The 19,634-nt window shown below is 40.4% G+C and overlaps 1 protein-coding gene across 1 annotated transcript in view; it reads right to left on the minus strand.

Annotated features, from left to right (window-relative positions):
• Positions 1-19,634, minus strand: part of SH2D4B (SH2 domain containing 4B) — a 97,406-nt gene that overhangs the window by 44,418 nt on the left and 33,354 nt on the right. Inside the window, exon 4 of the mRNA XM_015592206.2 lies at positions 10,560-10,707. Coding sequence (XP_015447692.1) covers positions 10,560-10,707 — 148 coding nt within the window. The remainder of the gene's footprint in view (positions 1-10,559; positions 10,708-19,634) is intronic.

The raw sequence follows: 19,634 nt of genomic DNA on the forward strand, positions 1-19,634 counted from the left end.
GGAATAGTATTCAACCTTAAAAGGAAAAAAATTCTGACATATGCTACAACATAGATAAACCTCGAAGACATCATGCTAAGTGAATAAGCAGAAGGACAAATATTGTATGATTCTACTTACATTCCACTTTTTGTACTTGTAGTTAAATTCATATAGCAGAAAGTAGAATGGTAGCTGCCAGGGGCTGTGGGAAGGGAGGAATGGGGAGTTAATATTTAATGGAGACAGAGTTTCAGTTTGAGAAGATGAAAAAGTTCTGGAGATGGGTCACGGTGATGGTAGCACAATGTGAATGTACCCAATGCCATTCAACTATGTACTTAAAAATGGTTAAAATAATAAATTTTAAGTTGTCTATTTTACCACAATAAAATATAATGGACTTTTGGTAACATTCCAGCTTAGAGAGCACTGTGCTGAGCATTAAGAGGCTGGGGCACAGCCGGGTGTCGCTATTAGCTCAGTGTGTGCCCAGCTGTGTGCCTGCCTCCATCCCTCCGTTCTCTCACCTGCAGATCAGGAAGGTCCCTTTCAGCTCTGTCCTCCTATCACAGGGATGTACCCATAGGGGCCACCTCCCTAGGACTGAGACATTGCTCTCTATCATTGCCCAGCCTAGAATCCTCCTGCTCAATAAGAAACTCGGAGTCCCACAGTTTTTGGAGTCCAACCTCATCATATCAGACCTGGGAATTTCAGCTGCCCAGGCTTGGGGAGAGGAGAGAGCTGAGCGTTCCGCTTGGCTTGGCTCCTAGCTCTCTGTCTAGCCTAGGACAGGTTTTTATCTCTCTGGGTCTTAGCTTTCCCTCCATGAAAAATAGAAACAGTACCATCCCTCATCCAAGGGCAGCCAAAACTGCTGGCCTGTTCTGGAATCATGTCCTTATCTATGCTCAAAGCTCCTGCTCAGTTCTCTAACATTGAAGAGAGGACAGGAGTTGGTTTTCCTCTTGGCAGAATCTCTTGAGCTGTTACATAGCTCCAGAAATATAGCCAGGCTTGTCATTGCAAGAGGCAGGGTTTTTAACAGTTTAAATAACACATTTAGGCAAGGTGTGCACATTTATTCAGCACAGGTGTATTTAGTGCCTACTTCGTGTCAGTTCTGTGCTGTGCATTGTACAGCTGCAAGGTGGCGTAGTCACCACATGTAGTCATCACAGACTTGTACAGATGTAACAATTTTCTGGCAGATGGCAGTACAGTGTCTTAAGGAACAGGTGCCTTTTTCTAATTTTTGCGAAGGTACCGTATCAGCTGGCTGCCAGGCTGGTACTAGAGGATGGGAATACAGCAATAAGCAAGACACAGTCCCAGCCCTCAGAGAACTTACTGTCTAGTAGAGAAAACATGCCAGCAAATGGTGAGTGGAGCTATGGTGGGTGTGCACAGCGTGCACAGAAAAGGAGAACCTAATCTGGGCAGAGAATTCCTCTGGAGAAGAACCTCTAAGCTGATGCCCAGTGAACATACAGGATTCAACCAAGACAGGCCAAGTGGAGGGTATTCTTGGCAGAGGAAGCTCAGAGGCAGAGGCCCAGAGGCAAGAGAGAGCTCAGTCATCCCTCCTGGAATGGATCAGCATGGCTGAAGGGAAGCTCTTTTGGGGAAGGGCAAGAGGTGAGGATGCAGGAACAGAAAAGACCACATAGGAGACCAATAAACACTGGCTAATGAATTTGAATGCTTTTCCAAAAGGTGATTGGAAGCCACTGAAAGGTTTTGAGCAGAAGTGTGGGATGCTGTTTGTACTTTTCAAAGATTGATTTAGCTCCAGTGTTGAGAATGAATCTGACAGGAACAAGAATGAAGGCTTGGAAAAGAGAAATCTAGGCAAAGAGCAATGAGTCAAAGTTAAGACAGTGCCAGGAGAATGCAGAGAAGAGGTATAAATTCAAAGAATATTAAAGAGGTTGAATCCTTATAACTTGCTAAGTTTAGGAATCGGTAGTAAGCCAAAAGGAGAGATCAGAATAACAGCCACATTTCTGTCTTTGACAGGCAGGCGATGAAGCAGATTGGGAGGAAGAGGAAGAGGAGGATTAAGTTGGAATGTGCTGAGGCAAAAGTGTCTATGAAATTCCAGGAGGAAAGGTCCAGTGGGCATGAGGTCCTGGAAGATCATTCATTACTGTTTTTCATGAGACCGTTCTCTAGGGAACTTGTCCATGTTCCCTGGCCCTTCTCCTACCTCTACCCAGAGAGACAAGAATCAGTACTTTATAGAACCCACATGATCCAGTTGCAGCCTACAGAGAAACTGAATGCTTCAAAACAGTACCAGTTTGTAGCAACCCCTTACATGAATAGTATTATGTTCCTGAAAATCAGTGAATAATCCTAGATGTAGGAAAAAGCACCAATAAAGATTTAAATTGCATATAGGTGCATATGTTTTTTAAATTCTGCTCCATTCTCTGTTCCATATGACCTTGGGCAATTCGAATTATCATATCTATATTTTATTTCCTCATTTGTAAAATGGGGCCCCATAGGGTTGCTTTGAGAGATAAATGAGATCACACATTGAAAGGGCTTAGACAGTTCCTAGCACATGGTAGACGTTCATTAAATATTATCTGTTGTTGTGTTCGCAGTGAAATAAGGGGATGGAATGCCATCTTTAGAAAGGGCCCATCCTTGTCAAGGTGCAAAGGGGTAGTAGCAGGGCAGTGGTATCCGGTGGGGGCTGATAGAGTCAGGAGCTCTTATCAGGGAAATAGGAAAAATGAAATCTTTGTGAAAGGGGAGGTTTCCTGACTCCTGGAAAAAGGAAATAGGAGGTCCAGATATTGAAGGAGGAGCACACAGGTCTCTGGTGGCTCAGCCTGCTGGAGCAGCCATCACCTGGAAAATGGGTGGGTTTGGCACCAAGATGGTGAGCCCTGAGAAATGAACCTCAGGGGAAGCAAGTGAGGTTCACCCACACTTAAGTATAGGCCAAGGGACGGGGCTCTCTCCACCTGTACTCCAAGGCTTCCATGGTCAACTGCCAACCGTCCTTGTCTTGTCAGCACTTCCTAATGACTACCAACATTGACCTCCTGTTGCCACTCAGAGCAACTTCAGGGGTTCCTTAAGACCAGAATGCTCTCCACAGTAGTGTGAACCTCGAGATAACTTCACTTTGGGACAACACAAAGCCCCTGGGGATGCTTGAACAATTCAAGAGGAGAGAGAACCCAGAGCAAGACATGAACCAGGCATGTGCAGACAGACTGGCATTGTTCTGAGTTGTACAACCAAAGATATGTGGCTCCCGGAGTCTGGAGAGTTGTTCAAACAGTTATGTCCAAAGAGAAACTGCATGATTTCCCATGCCATCAGTGAATACAAAGACCCTTCTTTTGTGACATCCTTTAGCTTGCTTTCCGGCCCCAAATTCTGCTCTGCCCCACCCGTCTCCAGACCACACCAAATCTGCACAAGCCCCTCAGGGTCTTCCCGTCTCAAGAACACAGCAGTTTAGAATCACTGACATTAAGCCCTGACTCCACAGCACACTCCTTTCTGTGAGGGGAAGAATGGAACCCACGTAACTGAACTCCATACTGAGCCTGTGCACAAATTGTCTCACTCAGCTCTGACAACAACCCAGCAAGGAGTAAGATAACTAGAGTGCAGATAGAGGGTGAGGGACCACAATCAGAACCTCACAGTTCAAGGAGGGAGGGAAGGGGTTAACAATACAGTTCCAATTTTTGTAAATAATATGACTGACCAAGTCAGCTGGCTCATCTCTAAATCTCTTGGCAGCTAGATGTTACCTAACTTCACACTCCGACAAGTTTGCAGTTGAGAAATAATTAAATGAATTTCTGCCTGATATATTCAGAGCTTCTCAGAAGCCAAAGCCTGCTCTGCTGTTTGAACTGAATAACTAAGTCTGTATTCAAGTGATACTAAAGGGAACAATTCCCTTTTTTTCTAACTTGGAGAATTTAATTTATGTGTTTTATCAAAAACTGCTGCTCTTGGTAGATTAATGGCCCACTATATTTTTCATATTAAATTAATTGAGTGCAGAATGGCTTTGTTGGGTTTGAATGACAGTCTCCAGAGTTTAGCTCATCATTCTTTAGGAAAGCATAAAATGAGAAACCAAAATCATGGAGCCTGAATTATCATATCTTTTCCTTCTTTGGGGGGAGGTTTTCCATTTTCTCTTGTCACGCAGTACATTAATTAGCAATCAGGCAGCACCTGGGCCAGGTGATTTCCATTCTCCATCCCTAACAAAACGCCAGCCCAGCCCATAACTTTCCATCTCATCGCATAGCTACAAAAAGAGAAACGCTTCACAAGTGATAGCCTTTATGATGTAGAAAGCACCTTTGCTTCTTCTCTCATTTCACCCTTCCAACAAGCCTCCATACGACTACCCCCACTTTACAAAAGAAGAAACTGAGCAACTGAGCAAGAACTTGCTCGCAGTCACACTAGTAAGTGGCAGAGCTCGGACAAGACTCCCAGTCCGGTGCTCCTTTCCCCACACTATAGTAGCCTCACATGACTTCGCTTTGTAATTTTCAGTATTTTTTTTTCATGTAAACCTTTGCCCTACCATCTTTTTCCACCTATCTCTTCTTCCATTCTAAATTTAAATAAATGAATTCTTCTTTAACTTTTGACCACCTTATCTTTCTAGCTCATTTTTATCATTGTTCATCATGAACTCCAGGCTGCAGCCACATCAAAACACGTTGTCATGTCCTATGCACACAATGACTTTGCTTTTGCTTAGTGCTGTTCCCTCTGCTATAGTGCCCTTCCCTGCCTTCTTCACCTCCCACTTTTCCCAAACCAAATGCCATTTCCTCCACAGGGCCTTTCCAAATGTTCTCCCATCTTGGATGGAAAAAGATATTCCATGCAAGTGGAAACAAAAAGAGAGCAGGGGTAGCTAACCTTATATTAGATAAAACAGACATGAAACCAAAAACAGTAACAAGAGAAAAAAAGGTCATTATAGAATGATAAGGGGGTCAATTCATTAAGAAGATATAACAATCATAAATATATATGACCTCGACATTGGAGCAACTAAATATATAAAGCAAATATTAACAGATCTGAAGAGAGAAATAACTAGCAGTACAATAATAGTAGGGATGTCAATACCGCACTTTTAATAATGGATAGATCATCCGGTCAGAAAATCAATAAGGAAACATTGGATATGACTTCGCTTAAGACTAAATGGACCTAACAGACAAGCACAAAACATTCTATTGAGCAGCAGCAACAGAACACACATTCTTCTCAAACCGGCATGGAACATTCTGCAGGATAAATCATAGGTTAGGTCACAAAATAAGTCTTAAATTTTTAAGAAGATTGAAATCATATCAAATATCTTTTCTGATCACAATAGTATGAAACTAGAAATCATTAATAGGAAGACTACTGAACAATTCAAAAAAATATGTAGAAATTAAAACACACACTCCTGAACAACAAATGGGTAAAGAAGAAATCAAAAGGAGAACCTGAAAAATATTTTCAGATAAATGAAAATGGAAACACAATAAACCAAAACTTGGAATGCAGCAAAATCCATTCTAAGAAGGAAGTTTGTAGTGATAATTCCTATATAAAGAAAAAAGAAAGATCTCAAATAACTTAACTTTACACTTAAGGAATTGGAAGAACAACAAACCTGAGCTCAAAGTTAGCAGAAAGAAGAAATTAATAAAGACCAGAGCAGAAATGAATGAAATAGAGACTAGGTGGGGGGGAAAACCCATAAAACTAAGAGCTGGTTTTTTGAAAAAATGAATAAAACTAAAAAACTTGCAGTCAGATAACTAAGGAAAAAAGAGAGAAGATACAAAATCAGAAATGAAGGAGGAGACATTACAACTGATAACACAAAAATACTACAGATCACAGGAAACTACTATGAACAATTAATCACCAACAAATTAGATAACCTAGAACAGGGGTCCCCAACCCCCCAGGCTGCAGAGCAATACTGGTCCGTGGCCTATTAAGAACTGAGCCGCACAGCAGGAGGTGAGCAGCAGGAAAGCAAGGAAAGCTCCATCTGTATTTGCAGCCACTCCCCAGCGCTAGCATCACCGCCTCAGCTCCACCTCAGATCATCAGGCATTAGATTCTCATAGGAGCACTCATCCCAGGAGCCAAAAAGGTTAGGGACCACTGACCTAGAAGAAACATATAAATTTTTAGAAACATACAACCTATCAAGACCGAATCATGAAGAAACATAAAATCTGAACAGAATAATTACTAGTAAGGAGGTTGAATCAGTAATCAAAAATCTCCCAAGAAAGAAAAATTCAGGACCATATGGCATAACAGGTGTGTTTTACTGAAGATTTAAAAATCCTCAAACTCTTCTCAAAAATTGAAGAAGAGGGAGCACTTCTGAACTCATTTTAGGAGGCCAGCATTATCCTCATACCAAAGCTAAATAGAAACAATAGAAGAAAAAAAATTATAAACCAATATCTTTGATAAACATAGATTTAAAAAAATGAAAATAAACTCATAGATACAGAGAATATTTTGAAGGCTACTAGATGGGAGGGGGTGAGAGGGATGGCAAAAACGGGCAAGGAGATTAAGAAGTACAAATGGATAGTTACAAATAGACTTGGAGATATAAAGTGTAGCATAGGAAAATAATTTATAATGTGATAAATATGTAAGAGGGAAGAGGGGTACTAGATTTAGTGGGGTGATCATTTTATGAGTTATATAGATCTCTAATTACTATGCTGTACAATGGAAACTAATATGTCATTGTATGCCAACTATAATTTTAAAAAATTCATTGAATTGTACTATGTAAATACAAGCAACTAATTGTCTATTATATTTTAATAAAGCCAGAAAAACAAACAAACAAACAAAGAATTCTATACCATGAGCAAGCGGGATTTATTCCTAGGATTGAAGGATGGCTCAACATAGGCAAATCAATCAATACGATACACCAACTTAACAAAATGAAGAATATAAATCATATTATCATATCAATAGATTCAGAAAAAGCATTTGACAAAATCCAGCATCCTTTCATGATAAAAACTCTCAACAAATTAGGTAAAGAAAAAATGTACCTCATCATAATAAAAACCACATATGACAAGCCCACCACTAACATTATACTCAACATTGAAAGAGTAAAAGCTTTTTCTCTAAGATCAGGAGCAGAATAAGCATGCTCACTCTCACCATTTTTACTCAACATAATAAGAAGTCCTAGACAGAACAATTAGGAAAGGAAAAGAAATACAATGCAAGTAAATCAGAAAGAAAGAAGTAAAATTATCTCTGTTTGCAGATGACATGATCTTAAATATAGAAAACTCTAAAGATTTTGCTAAAAAAAATTTTAGAATAAGCAAATTCAGTAAAGTTGTAGATACAAAATCAACACAAAAAAACAGTTGTCTTCCTATGCATGAAAAACAAACTACTCAAAAAAGAAATTAAAAACAATCCCATTTATAATAGCATCAGGAAGAATAAAATGCTTAGAAATATATTTACCCAAGGAAGTGAAAGACCTGTATACTGAAAACTTAAGACACTGATGACAGAAATTGAAGAAGACACAAGTAAAGGGAAAGATATCCTGTGTTCACAGATTGAAAGAATTAATATTCTTAAAATATCCATACTACTCAAAGCAATCTACAGATTCAATGCAATTCCTGTCAAAATTCCAGTGGTATTTTTATAGAAATAGAAAAACAATCCCAAAATCCATATGAACACACAAAAGATCCTGAATAGCTAAAGCAATCTTGAGCAAGAAGAACAAAGCTAGAGGTTTCTCATTTGTTGACTTCAAATAATATTACAAAGCTATAGTAACCAAAACAGTATGGTACTGACAGGAAAAAAAAAAAACAACAACAAACAAACATACAGACCAATGAAACAGGGTAAAGAGCCCAGAAATAAGCTCATGTATATACAGTCAACTAAATTTCAGTAAAGACACTAAATATACAATGGAAAAAGGAATGTTTTTTCAATAAATAGCATTGGGAAAACTAGATATCCACATGCAAAAGAATGAAATTGAACTCTATCTTATACCATACACAAAAGTAAACTCAAAACACATTAAAGACTTAAATGTGAGCCCTGAAATTGTAAAACTCCTAGAAGAAAACAAGGAGTAAGTTCCTTCACATTTACCTTGGCAATAATTTTTTTTGGATATGACACCAAAAGCAAAAATAAACAGGTAGTCCTAAATAAAACTAAAATATTTCTGCACAGAAAAGGAAACAATCAACAAAAGCAAAAGGCACCCTACAGTTAGGAGAAAATATTTTCAAACCACATATACAATAAAGGGTTAATATCCAAAATATATAAGGAACTGATGCTAGCCAATAGAAAAAAAAAAATAACCCAATTAAAAAATGGGCAAATGACCAGAATAGATATTTTTTCATAAAAGACATACAGCTTGCCCATAAAAACATGAAAAAGTCCTCAACATATTTAATCACCAAGGAAATGCAAATCAAAACCACGGTGAGAAATCACCTCACACTTGTTAGTATGACTATTATCAAAAAGACAAAAGATAACAAGTATTGGTAAGAATGTGAAGAAATTGGAACCCTAATGTACTGCTTGTGCAAATGTAAAAATGCAAAATGGGGCAGTGGCTTTAGATAACAGTATAGCAGTTCCTCAAAATGTTAAACAGAGTCACCATATGACCCAGAAATTCCAATCCTAGGTAGATACCCAAACGAACTGAAAATATATGTTCACACAAAAACATACAAATGTTCAGAGCAACATTATTCCTAATAGCCAAAAAGTGGAAACAACCCAAAGACCTATCAACGTATAAATGGATAAACAAAAACGTGGTATATACATATATTAGAATTTCATTCAGCCATACAAAGGAAGTGCTGATACATAACGGACCTCAAAAACATGCTAAATGAAAGAAGTCAGACACAAAAGGCCACATAATATCTGATTTGGATACAAAATATCCAAAATAGGTAAATCCCATAGGGATTCGTGGTTTTCAGCGATGTGGCGGGAGATGGAGTAACCAGCGGGTACATGGGGGTTTTACGGTAATGAAATGTTCAGGAATTATGAAGTGGTGATGGTTGCACGACTTTATAAGTATACTAAAAACCACTGAATTGTACACTTTAAAGTGATGAATTTTTCGTTTTGTGAACTGTATTTCAATTTTTTTTAAGTCTGTTTAATAAATCCAACATATGGTTAAGTAAAGCTGAGGACCAGAGGGCTAGCCAGCACACCTCTGTTCTCCCTGCTGTGGCATTGGTTCCAATCACCTCTGAAAGTGAACCATTGCAACAGTCCCCTCCTCTCACTCCCAAATCCAGCCTGAAACTCATCGCCCACCTTTAGAATTTTCCCACGTGCCTTTTTATTTTCTGTATCTTTTGACGTTTTGACATCTGGGGCCCTGCTGATCCTAGGAGGGGCACCTTCCAGAGCTAGACAACTCTTAAAGATTAAAATGTAAAAGACTCTTCTGCAAGGGTGCCTTTCACATACAAACCAACCAATCCAAAGCCCATATTCCAACTACCTTCTTTACCTAGTTCTTATATTGTGGGTCACTATCCATCTGCCCTCATCGCTCCAGGGCCAGGTATCAACTAGAGACAGCCTCTGTATCCCAAAGCCTGCTGAAGTTATTCAAAACAACCAAGCCTAAACCTGCTTACCCTCCTTAACTTACCTTTCCCACAAAAACCATAAGGAAGCTTTGCTCACGTTTTCCCTTCACTCCTCTGCCTCCTGACTGACCCTGATGCTTCCCCATGTGGCCTTGTGTGGCATGCCATGCTCTCTGTTTCTAGAAATCCGGGAGTAAAAACTTCCTGCAAGACAGTCATTCCCATGTCTGCAAGTCTTACCATACCTGATTAAAACAAGTCTGAGTACATATTAAACACCCCCCTTCCAACCTGGTTTCACCATCCCTTTCCCATCTACCTCTCACCACCTCTGACACTCTCCAAACTTTATAGTCAACCCATGCATCTCCAGTTTCTTAAGCATAGCACATCCTTTGTCATGCCTTTACACATTCTGGGTACTCCATCTACAGTGCCCTCTCCAGCCTCTTGGCCTCAGTTAATCCCATGCCACCATAAAACTTCACTTTACAATGCTGTATGGACATTCTCCCCTAAAGCCCTTAGCCTGTGTGTCTATCCCCTGCCTGTCTGGTGAGTTCCTCCAAGATAAGCACCATAATTCCTCACCTCTGGATTCCCAAGGTTTAGTGCAGAGCCAGAAAATTACTGGTAACTCAAGAAATGTCAGGTTTTCTTTTATTAGTGTAAGAAATCTCCCCTACTTGCATCTAAGCTCCTTGAAGGTTGAGCCCCTACTTTCTGGGTCCTTTGTAGGACCACACACACACACAGTTGGCCCTGGGTAAAGGCTTCTGGGCTGAGTGAGCGAACTGGAATGATGACTGAGCAAATAAACGAGTGAGAGGAGGATGGGTGGGGAAGGCGAGCTGGTCTCCTGGGCCCTGAGAAGCAAGCTCTACTCACACTGTTCTTCCCACTCGCGCTCCTCCTTCTCACTGGCCTGGTTCTGTAGCTGGGCCTGCTTCAGGGTCCAGTAGAGTTCCTTCGCCCTCTGTTCTTCCTGGAGGCGAATCTGCTCTTCTCCTCGCTTCCTTTCCTCTTCCTCTTTTCTCTAAAATATTGTGGGGACAGAATAACGTTAGGTGACAGTGACACTTCACGAGGGAAAAGTATCTCTGGGATTCTGTGGAAGGGCAGGGCTGAGCTCTCTCAGAGTGGGGTGGGACATCAGTGGACACTTCCATCTCAGTCACTACACACGTGAAACAGCAATAGTTACATGTAATCAAGCGGTGGGAAAGCTCAAACGTGTTGAAATGTGTGGAATAACTTGTAAACTCTGAGGTGTTCTGTAAAGATAAGAAGACTCTGAGCCATCCTTGGCCACACTTCCATTCTGGGAAGAAGAGGGAGGGTAGGTGTGTATGTGAGGGCAGAGGGGTGTTCCTGGTCTCCCTGGAGGTCAATTTAGCAGGATGTGATGTCTTAACCTTATGTCCAGATAAGATATTTCTAAGAGAGAGCAGGTTTGAGGGCCCCAGATATCCTATTTTTGACCCATTTTTAAGCTCCATAAAGGTCATATATGTGTATTTTCCCATGCCTTTGTTTACATTGAAGTAGCATGCACATATTAAACATGGATTACAAAAGACTTACAAAAAACAACAATTTCCAAACTACTTTATCCACACCAACCCAGCTCTAGTCTTTGCCCAAAGGCCACCATTTTCAATTATGTTAGCTGTTCCTTCATCTGGGTCTATGTCTAAATAATGCTTGTAATTCTTGATTTATTAATTCTAGACATTAAGTACTGCTTTTATTTTTTGATACATGAGCACTTATACCTCCTACGCAAGTAAACACCCGTACTTTTCCTCTTCATCCGCACAATAAGTTTACATCACAATTTGTAGTTAAATCAGTAATCGGTGTAAATATAGTTCACTGCAAAGCCAGATAGGGTACTATGTCCACCATTTCCAAGAAGTACCTTTTTTAACTTTCTAACATAATCTCTGAAATGTAGGTGGGTCTCACAACTTACAACTTGCCTTTTCGATAGACAACAGTATTTTTCTTTCTTCTTAAAAAAATGATACATTTTACAATTAATGGCCTCTTAAATTCAATAAAATATGGTAGTATGATGGCTTTTTCTTTCAAATTTTTTTTTGCTTTTTCCCGAGTTAATAATTGTTTTATCTTGAAATTGAATATTGACTTTTCCCAAACTTCAATATCTGTAGTAAATCTTTCTCTGTGTTTAACCAGGTGCTTTTTATGATAACAGATAAAACAGCAGTTATCTTTTTCCAAGAGATGCCTCACCACCAGATACCATCTTTTCTTCTTCATCGATCTCAACTGGTTGCTATCTATGTATCCTGTCCATTCATCCACCCAAGACTCACCTCTCAGCCTTCCTTGAGTTGAAGTCCTTGTTTCTTTGTTCCAAGTTTTTTCAGTTACTTCCTCATTTTGCAGCAACATAGCTTACAGTACTTCTCAGGTAAGGATGCACAGAGAGACACTTTCTGAGTCTTGTCTGAAAACATCTCTGTGCTACCCTTACACATAACTACTAATTTAGCTGAATATAGAATTTGATTAAAAATCAAATTTTCCTGCAGAATTTAAACTTTGATTCCTTGTCTTCTAGCATCCACTGCTGCCAGTAGGATTCTCATTCTTCTGCATAAGGCATTAATTTTTCTCTTTATCACTGATGTTCTGAACTTTTTAAAATAATGTGCCTTAGTGTGGATTTTCTTCCATTGATTGTTTTCAGCACTCGGAGTGCTTTTGATCTAGAACCTCAGGTCTTTCCAGCCTAATGCACCTTGGTTTAAGATTTCTTTAATAATTTCTTCTTTAATTTCTCTTTTTGCTTTCTGAACTCCTGTTTGTCAAATACTGAACTTCTTGAATTGATTCTCTAAGACCCTTACCATTTCTCTTTTTTTTCTATCTCTTGTCTTTTTTTGTTCTATTTCCTGTTTGATTTCACTGACTTTATTGTCCAAACCTTCTGCTGAATTTTTTATTTCAGCTATTGCATTTGTAATTCCCAAGTCCTCTTTCTTATTCTTTGATTGTTCCTTTTTGTTTTATTGCACCATGTACTTGTTTTCATGAAAGCAACAGCTCATCTCTAAGAGTTTTAGAAGTTTTTCTTCCCCATATTCTGATTTAGGTCTATTTCCTCTGCTTTTTTGCTTGTATTTGGTTTTAGTTTATTTTATTTGGTGCCTGTCATTTATATTGGAGACTTTCCTCAGATGTCTGATGTTCTCTGTGTTCATATTCAAGAGAGAAAATAAGTATCTGAATGGGAGACTCAGAACATGTAGACAGGGCTTCCTTAAGAGGTGAGATTTACTCTAGGATGATAGGCTGAGGAACCAGCCATTTCACTGAGGAGCACTCAGGTGTAAGAATCTAGAGGTCCTCTTTCTGAGGTCTTCTCCTCTATCCTACCTGGGTGGTGTGTAACCACCAACGTTTCAGGAGTCTGTGGCAGAGGCAGGCTGCAGGTGTGACAGGCCTTAAACTCAAGCAAAGAGAACCCCTTCATGGCAACACCATGCTTTGAAGTGACTTTCTTGCACATTTCCCCCTCAAGTCCCTTAATAATGGCCAGAACGAGTCCTCCCAGGACTGCTGGGGCAGCAGTTCTATCCTGGTAGGATGTCCCAAGCGTAGACCAGGTCCCACATGAGCCTTAGTCCTTGTTTCTTCCCTTCAGGGTGCTCTCTGACCCTCTCCTCCATGCAAGTTGTTAACCAAACACCCCAGGAAACTCTAGGACTCACACGTATGGGATCTTCCTGCGATCCAGTGGCCAAGCCTTGGTTCCAGAAGGGTGGCCTAGCAAGCAGATGAATCCTACTGGCCAGCACAGCATTTTTATCACAGTTTCACATTAGATTGAGTCACCAGAATGGAATTACAGGTTGATTTTACGTGGCTCAAATTGTGAATTTGTTATAGACAAAAATACCACACAAAAATATTTGCTGGCCTTGTGCACCCTAGGGCCAACCCCGGCTGCAGGTCCCACTGTTTATAGTTCAGACCTTTACTTACTCCCCCTGTTTCCCAACTGCCCCTCCCTTGCTCTTTCCACTCGTCCTGATTCGCTGAGCCCAAAACTCTTCCCCTTCAATTTCCCATCTCCTTCTGGTCAGAAGGAGGATGCAGTAGCCTAGAATAAACAGGTGACACTGGGACATTTGGATCTAGCCACTCCACGTAGTAACTTGTCGTCTATCGCCAATCTCAGCTCCACCCTTCACAGTCCTGAGCCTGTGGGGGTTCTGGACTGAGCTGGCTCACTGCATCAGTCCTTTTCTGCAGGTGCCTCACTTTCCCTCTGTCTTCCAGCTGTCAAACTTTCGTGGAAATTTTCTCATCTAGTCTTCTCTCCTCTCGTTTTCTCCTCCTTATTGTTTACAACTTTTTCAGTTTTTTGCCGCTATTTTAATGGATCAACAACAACAACAAAGAGATAACTAAGTTCTGAATCCCTCGTTAAAAAAAAAAAAAGAAAAAAAGACGAGGTTTTTGTTTTGTTTTGTTTTGTTTTGTTTGAAATGGCACAGATTAAAAACTTTTCTCCATTCAATGATCAATTGTTTTAAATCTAAAAAATAGACAAAATCCAACTTCCTAATGACTCATTCTTTAAGAGAGGGGAATTGAGGGTTACAGAAGTTATGTGCCCTCATCCAGTTATTCACCAAATACTTATTGAGCATTTGGAGGCTCAGCTTGTTCTATGCACTGGGAATATAGCAGCGGGCAAGACAGACATAGGCTCCACTCTCTTAGAGCTTGCATTCCAGTGGGCAAAAATGCTAAACAAGTGAAAATCAGAAAATAATAAACAGTGTACAGAGAATTAAAACAAGGTAAGTGATAGAGAGAATCTAGGAGGCTCTTTTAGGCTATGTGACCAGAATTTCTCTCAGAAAGAGTGACGTGATCTAAGATTTGAACAATAAGAAGAAGGCCAATAAGTGAAGATCAGGGAGAATAAAATTCCAGGCAGAGGGAACCACAAATGCAATAGCCCCAGAACTGCAAATGGGTTTGGCATGTTTGAGTATAGAATTATCCACTGTGGCTGGAGGGGGAAAAAAAAGTAAAAATTCTATTTTTGATGATTTTGAGATGCCATTGGACACCCAAGAGGCCTGCTATTAGCAGTAGGTTGTATGAGCTTGTGGCTTAAGGGCAAGCTCAGGTTGAAGATACTGACTGAGATGTCATCTGAATAAGGATGATGTTTCTCAGCCATGGAACTTAATGTTGTCTCTGAGAATAAGGACGTAGATCAAGAAAAAACACCCAGAGTGTCTTGGGACACTCCACCATTTAAAAGTTGAGAGAAAGAGTCAGAGTCAGAAAAGGAGCTTGAGAAGGAAGCCAGTGGGTAAGATAAAAACCCAGAAGGTGCGATGTCTGTAGGAGATGCCAAAAGAAGGAAGTATTTCAAGTAAAAGAGAATAAACTGAGCTGCAGGCCACTGAGACATTACAAAAGATAAGCACAAAGAAGCCACAAGAGATTGAGGGACATGGCCACAGGACCTGGAGGCAGAGCTTGAAAAGAGTAGCCCTAACGGAGGGGCAGCTGTGTAGGCAGTGAGGGAGGAGAGTGGAAGTAACTCCAGACAACCCTTCCAACATTTCCTATGAAAAGGAGCAGAGACAGAAAGTGGCAGCCAGGCGGGGAATGTGATGTTAAGATAGAAATAAGGTAAGTTGGTTGGTTTTAAGATGGGAAATACTAGAACAGAGAGTTAATGACTAAAGCAAATTTGGAACCAAAGTTTGCCTGACTCTAAAGCCAAATAAGTTGAGTTTTACCCCAAAGCTGTATTTCATCTTCATCAGTCACTAGCATCTCAATAGCACAAAATGACCCTTCACACTGTTACAGCACTTCACAGTTTACACAGTGGGTTTTCCATTCCTCCTCCAGGACTCCCTAATTTCTGATCACAATCACTGCATCACAGGGCCCAACGAAGACAGCATCCACCCAGTCACTTCAGACCTGTCACGTGACCACAGGAGTCTTCCAGGCAGAGCCAGTTTTCAGAGGGGCTTCTATCCCCTGGCCCTACTCCCTGGTACAGATAAGGAGTATTCTAGCTTGCTCAAGCTGCCATAATAAAGTACCAAAGACCAGGGGGCTTAAATAATAGACTTTTATTAGCCCACAGTTCTAGAAGCCAGAAGTCTAAGATCAAGGTGTCAGCAGTGCTGGTTTCATTCTAAGGCCTCTGTCTTTGGCTTGTAGAATGCTTCTCCCTGTATCTTCACAAGGTCTTTCCTCTGTATTCACACATGTCTGTGTCCAAATTTCTTCTTAATATAAGGCCACCAGTCAACCAATCATAATGAATTAGAGCCTACCCTAAAGACTTTAACTTAATTACCTCTTTAAACATCTTATCTCCAAATATGCTTACATTCTGAGATACAAGGGGGTTAAGACTTCAACATATGTGTTTTAGGGGGACATAATTGAGCCCATAACAAGGAGACCACACCCCAGAGAAGAGTCATGACTCACATACAGTGGATAAGTGGCATTTAACCATTCACCTCAAATTACTATTCAGTGTCCCTCTTCTAACCAGCTGTGGTTAACATGAAGCAGCAAGTTAAATGGAGGCTCCCATTTCCTTCGCCTCCAGCCCCTGGCAACCACCATTCTACTCTCTGCTTCCACAAGTTCAACTACTTTTTTAGATTCCACATATAAGTGAAATCATAAAGTATTTGTCTTTCTGTGTCTGGGTTATTTCACTTAGCATAATGTCCTCCAAGCTCACCTGTGTTGTCACAAACAGCAGAATTTCCTTCTTTTTTAAGACTGAATAATATTCCATTGTGTGTGTGTGTCTGTGTGTGTATACTACATTTTCTTTATCCATTCATTGGTTTTTTAGATTCCACATATAAGTGAAACCGTAAAGTATTTGTCTTTCTGTGCCTGGGTTATTTCACTTAGCATAATGTCCTCCAAGCTCACTCGTGTTGTCACAAACAGCAGAATTTCCTTCTTTTTTAAGACTGAATAATATTCCATTGTGTGTGTGTGTCTGTGTGTGTATACTACATTTTCTTTATCCATTCATTGGTTAGTGGACACTTAGGTTGTGTTTGGTAAAAGAGTACAAAGTTTCAGTTATGCCAGATAAATAAATTCCTGAGGTCTAATGTACAGCATGGTGACTACAGTTAATTCTGTATTGTATACTTGAAATTTGCTAAGAGAGCAAATCTTAAATGTTCTCATCACACCCATAAAAAAAGGTAACTAAGTGAAGCAATGAATATATTAATTAGCTTGACTGTGGTCATTTTACAATATATACACATATGAAAACATCACACCATACACCTTAAATATATACAATTTTTATTTGTCAATCACACCTTGATAAAGTTGGGGGAAATTACCCCCAAATAAATATATAAACAAATAAATAATGGGGGGTGCCCGTGTTCACTCCATCCTCTTCACTCAAGAGAGGGCTAACACCCAGGGAGCCAGAAGCCTGCAGCAACCTCTATCCCAAAGGAAAATCACTGGCCACTTACTGTAACAAAAGCAAGCTCTTTGCAAGGATGAGGAAGACAAAAGAGAACATTTTGCAACTACAAATAAAGAGCATTGCATCTTATTCTCCACGATCTTGCTAAAATGCCAAACCCTCACAGGTGAAATTGCCTGAAAACTCTCGTTTTTGTTGCTACAGTCAGAATCTTTTGGCCCATCTGTGATTACTGAAGAAAAGTCCACCTTTCTTCTGTTTAGCAGTCAAAGGCCAATGCAGCAGAAAGGCAGATATGCAAACACTCCCCCTTTACCTTAGGAATCGATTGCATTTTTCTGGCAAGCCCAAAGCCCTCTGAGCTGTCCAGCTTATTCAATCCCCCTTCTCCTGATAACATATCAGTAACAGCACACCATGGGAGCCCACAGAGGCCCTGGTCCACCTCACCCCAGTGGAAAATATCACCGAGATAGATGCTTTTTTTCTGGAAGGCACAGTTGTTTTCGAAGTTAACCTGCCCCAACAATACCACTTCACTTTGTGAGGTGATGCACTCCAAGAGGTCAGGGCCAAGCCTGTGTCATTTATTCCTCCATTGCCAATTTCCAGCACAGGGCCTAGCAGACAGTAGGTGCTCCATAAACACTGACCAGAGGAATGAGTGAATTAACGAATAGATGAAGATAAGACATGGTTTGTGATGACTGTGATGGGGAAAAGGTAAACCACATCATGCTATCATGTTAATGCCAGCCTTGTCCAAGAGAAACTCAGATAAAGTCTACAATTTTCAAGAGAAAATCAAAAAGCGGAAAGTTTTCCCACCTCTTATAATCTAATTGGGAATAAGACAGGAATAGTTTCGAAGGGAACCAAAATTTTGCCGCCCCGAAGCTGTCTTTTGTGATATTGATGTTAAGCTATTTACTAAGAAACAAGACTCAGAAGGATCCTGACCCTTCCTCCTTCCCTCCTTTCCTGCCCAAGAGATTCAGACAGAAAAACCTGCTCTAGGAAGGGAGCCTTGACTTAATCACTTAAACATCTTCATTCTAACCCCTAGTGTTAGTCAGTACCACCCCAAGCCTGTTAGATACCCACTGTGTCCTACTGTTTCTGAGTTACCTAGAAAGAATTTTCCTGCCATGTATGTTCCCCTCTTCCTCAACTACCTATAAATCACCCATTCTCACTTCTGAAACCTAATACTCTATTCTCCCCATTCTCCTCTGTCCAAAAATGTCTTATATATCCAATGTTGCCTCACTGTCTTTGGAATTTTCATACCTATGTAAAGTCCCCATGCTCTTGTATTAAACATTCGATTTTCTCCTGTTAATCTGTCTCTGTTAATTTGATTATTAGCTCAGCTAAAATAACTTGGAAGGTAGGAGAAAAAGTATTAAATTTTTGTTTAGCCCCTATAGTTTCTATAGCTGTAGAGGATGTCATTAAGTGGCCAAAATGAACTCAATCTTAAAGGAGAAAAAGCAAAAAGAGAATGGCTTCGAATATTAAATGGAGAATATTAAAGGACAACTTAACTGTATCGACTGTGTCTGTTCCTTAAAAAGAAACTGAGAGGCGGGGAAGGAGGGCACGAGACCAGAGGCAGAGGGAGGAAGCAGGACCCTTACTGACCATGTTCTGTAGTCTTAAGCAGAGGGAGAAGCATCCAAAGCAGTCTCATGAGTTAAGAAAGCAGGAAAACAAAATGCAAATTTTACCTGGCCTCATAATCCCCTTTTTTCTAAAGGAACACTTTTATGTGCATGCAAATTGTATTCAAATGGCACCAGCCACAACAGACTGGTTTTTTAAAAAAGGGTTTCTAGCTGTCTGTGTCTTCTATTTTGAAGTTCCTACTTTAACCCTACACAAGATTCTGGAAATTTTTCCCCATTTTCTAAAAGGAATTCCCACTGTTATCTTTCCTATGACCAGGAGAATTCACAGAACCTGCCTACATCTTCAACACAGGCTGCCCAGCCGAACTCTCTCAACCACCAGCTTCTCACTCAGGTTCTCTCCTCTCCTCCAGCCCCACCCATCTCCCTTTTTCTGGGTGGTAAAAACCTTAGCACTACCAGTCAAGCACATTCTCTTTCCTCCAAGTCTGCAGCCCTTTCCCAGCTCTCCATGGCAGGAGAGTGATACTATCTACCCATCCCTCAGCCTGGAGCTTGAACATCTGTGCTCTTTGCTTTCCCTCATCCTGACATCTAATTGATGTCAAGCCTTCTTGATTTCACCACCACCGTTTCTTCATGTCCATCCCCTTCTATCTCTCTCCATAGTCACAGATTCATCATTTCCCACCTTGACCATTGCAACAATTTCCTAACTGGCCTCTCCCTCCCCACAAACTTTCATCACTTGGATCACACCACCACCACCAGTTGTCCTCATAAAGCTTGATCTGACCATGTCCCCCTATTGAGATCCTCCCTGCTCTGCTT

Source organism: Pteropus alecto, unplaced genomic scaffold, assembly GCF_000325575.1.
Source record: "Pteropus alecto unplaced genomic scaffold, ASM32557v1 scaffold155, whole genome shotgun sequence".
NCBI classification, from domain to species: Eukaryota; Metazoa; Chordata; class Mammalia; order Chiroptera; family Pteropodidae; genus Pteropus; species Pteropus alecto.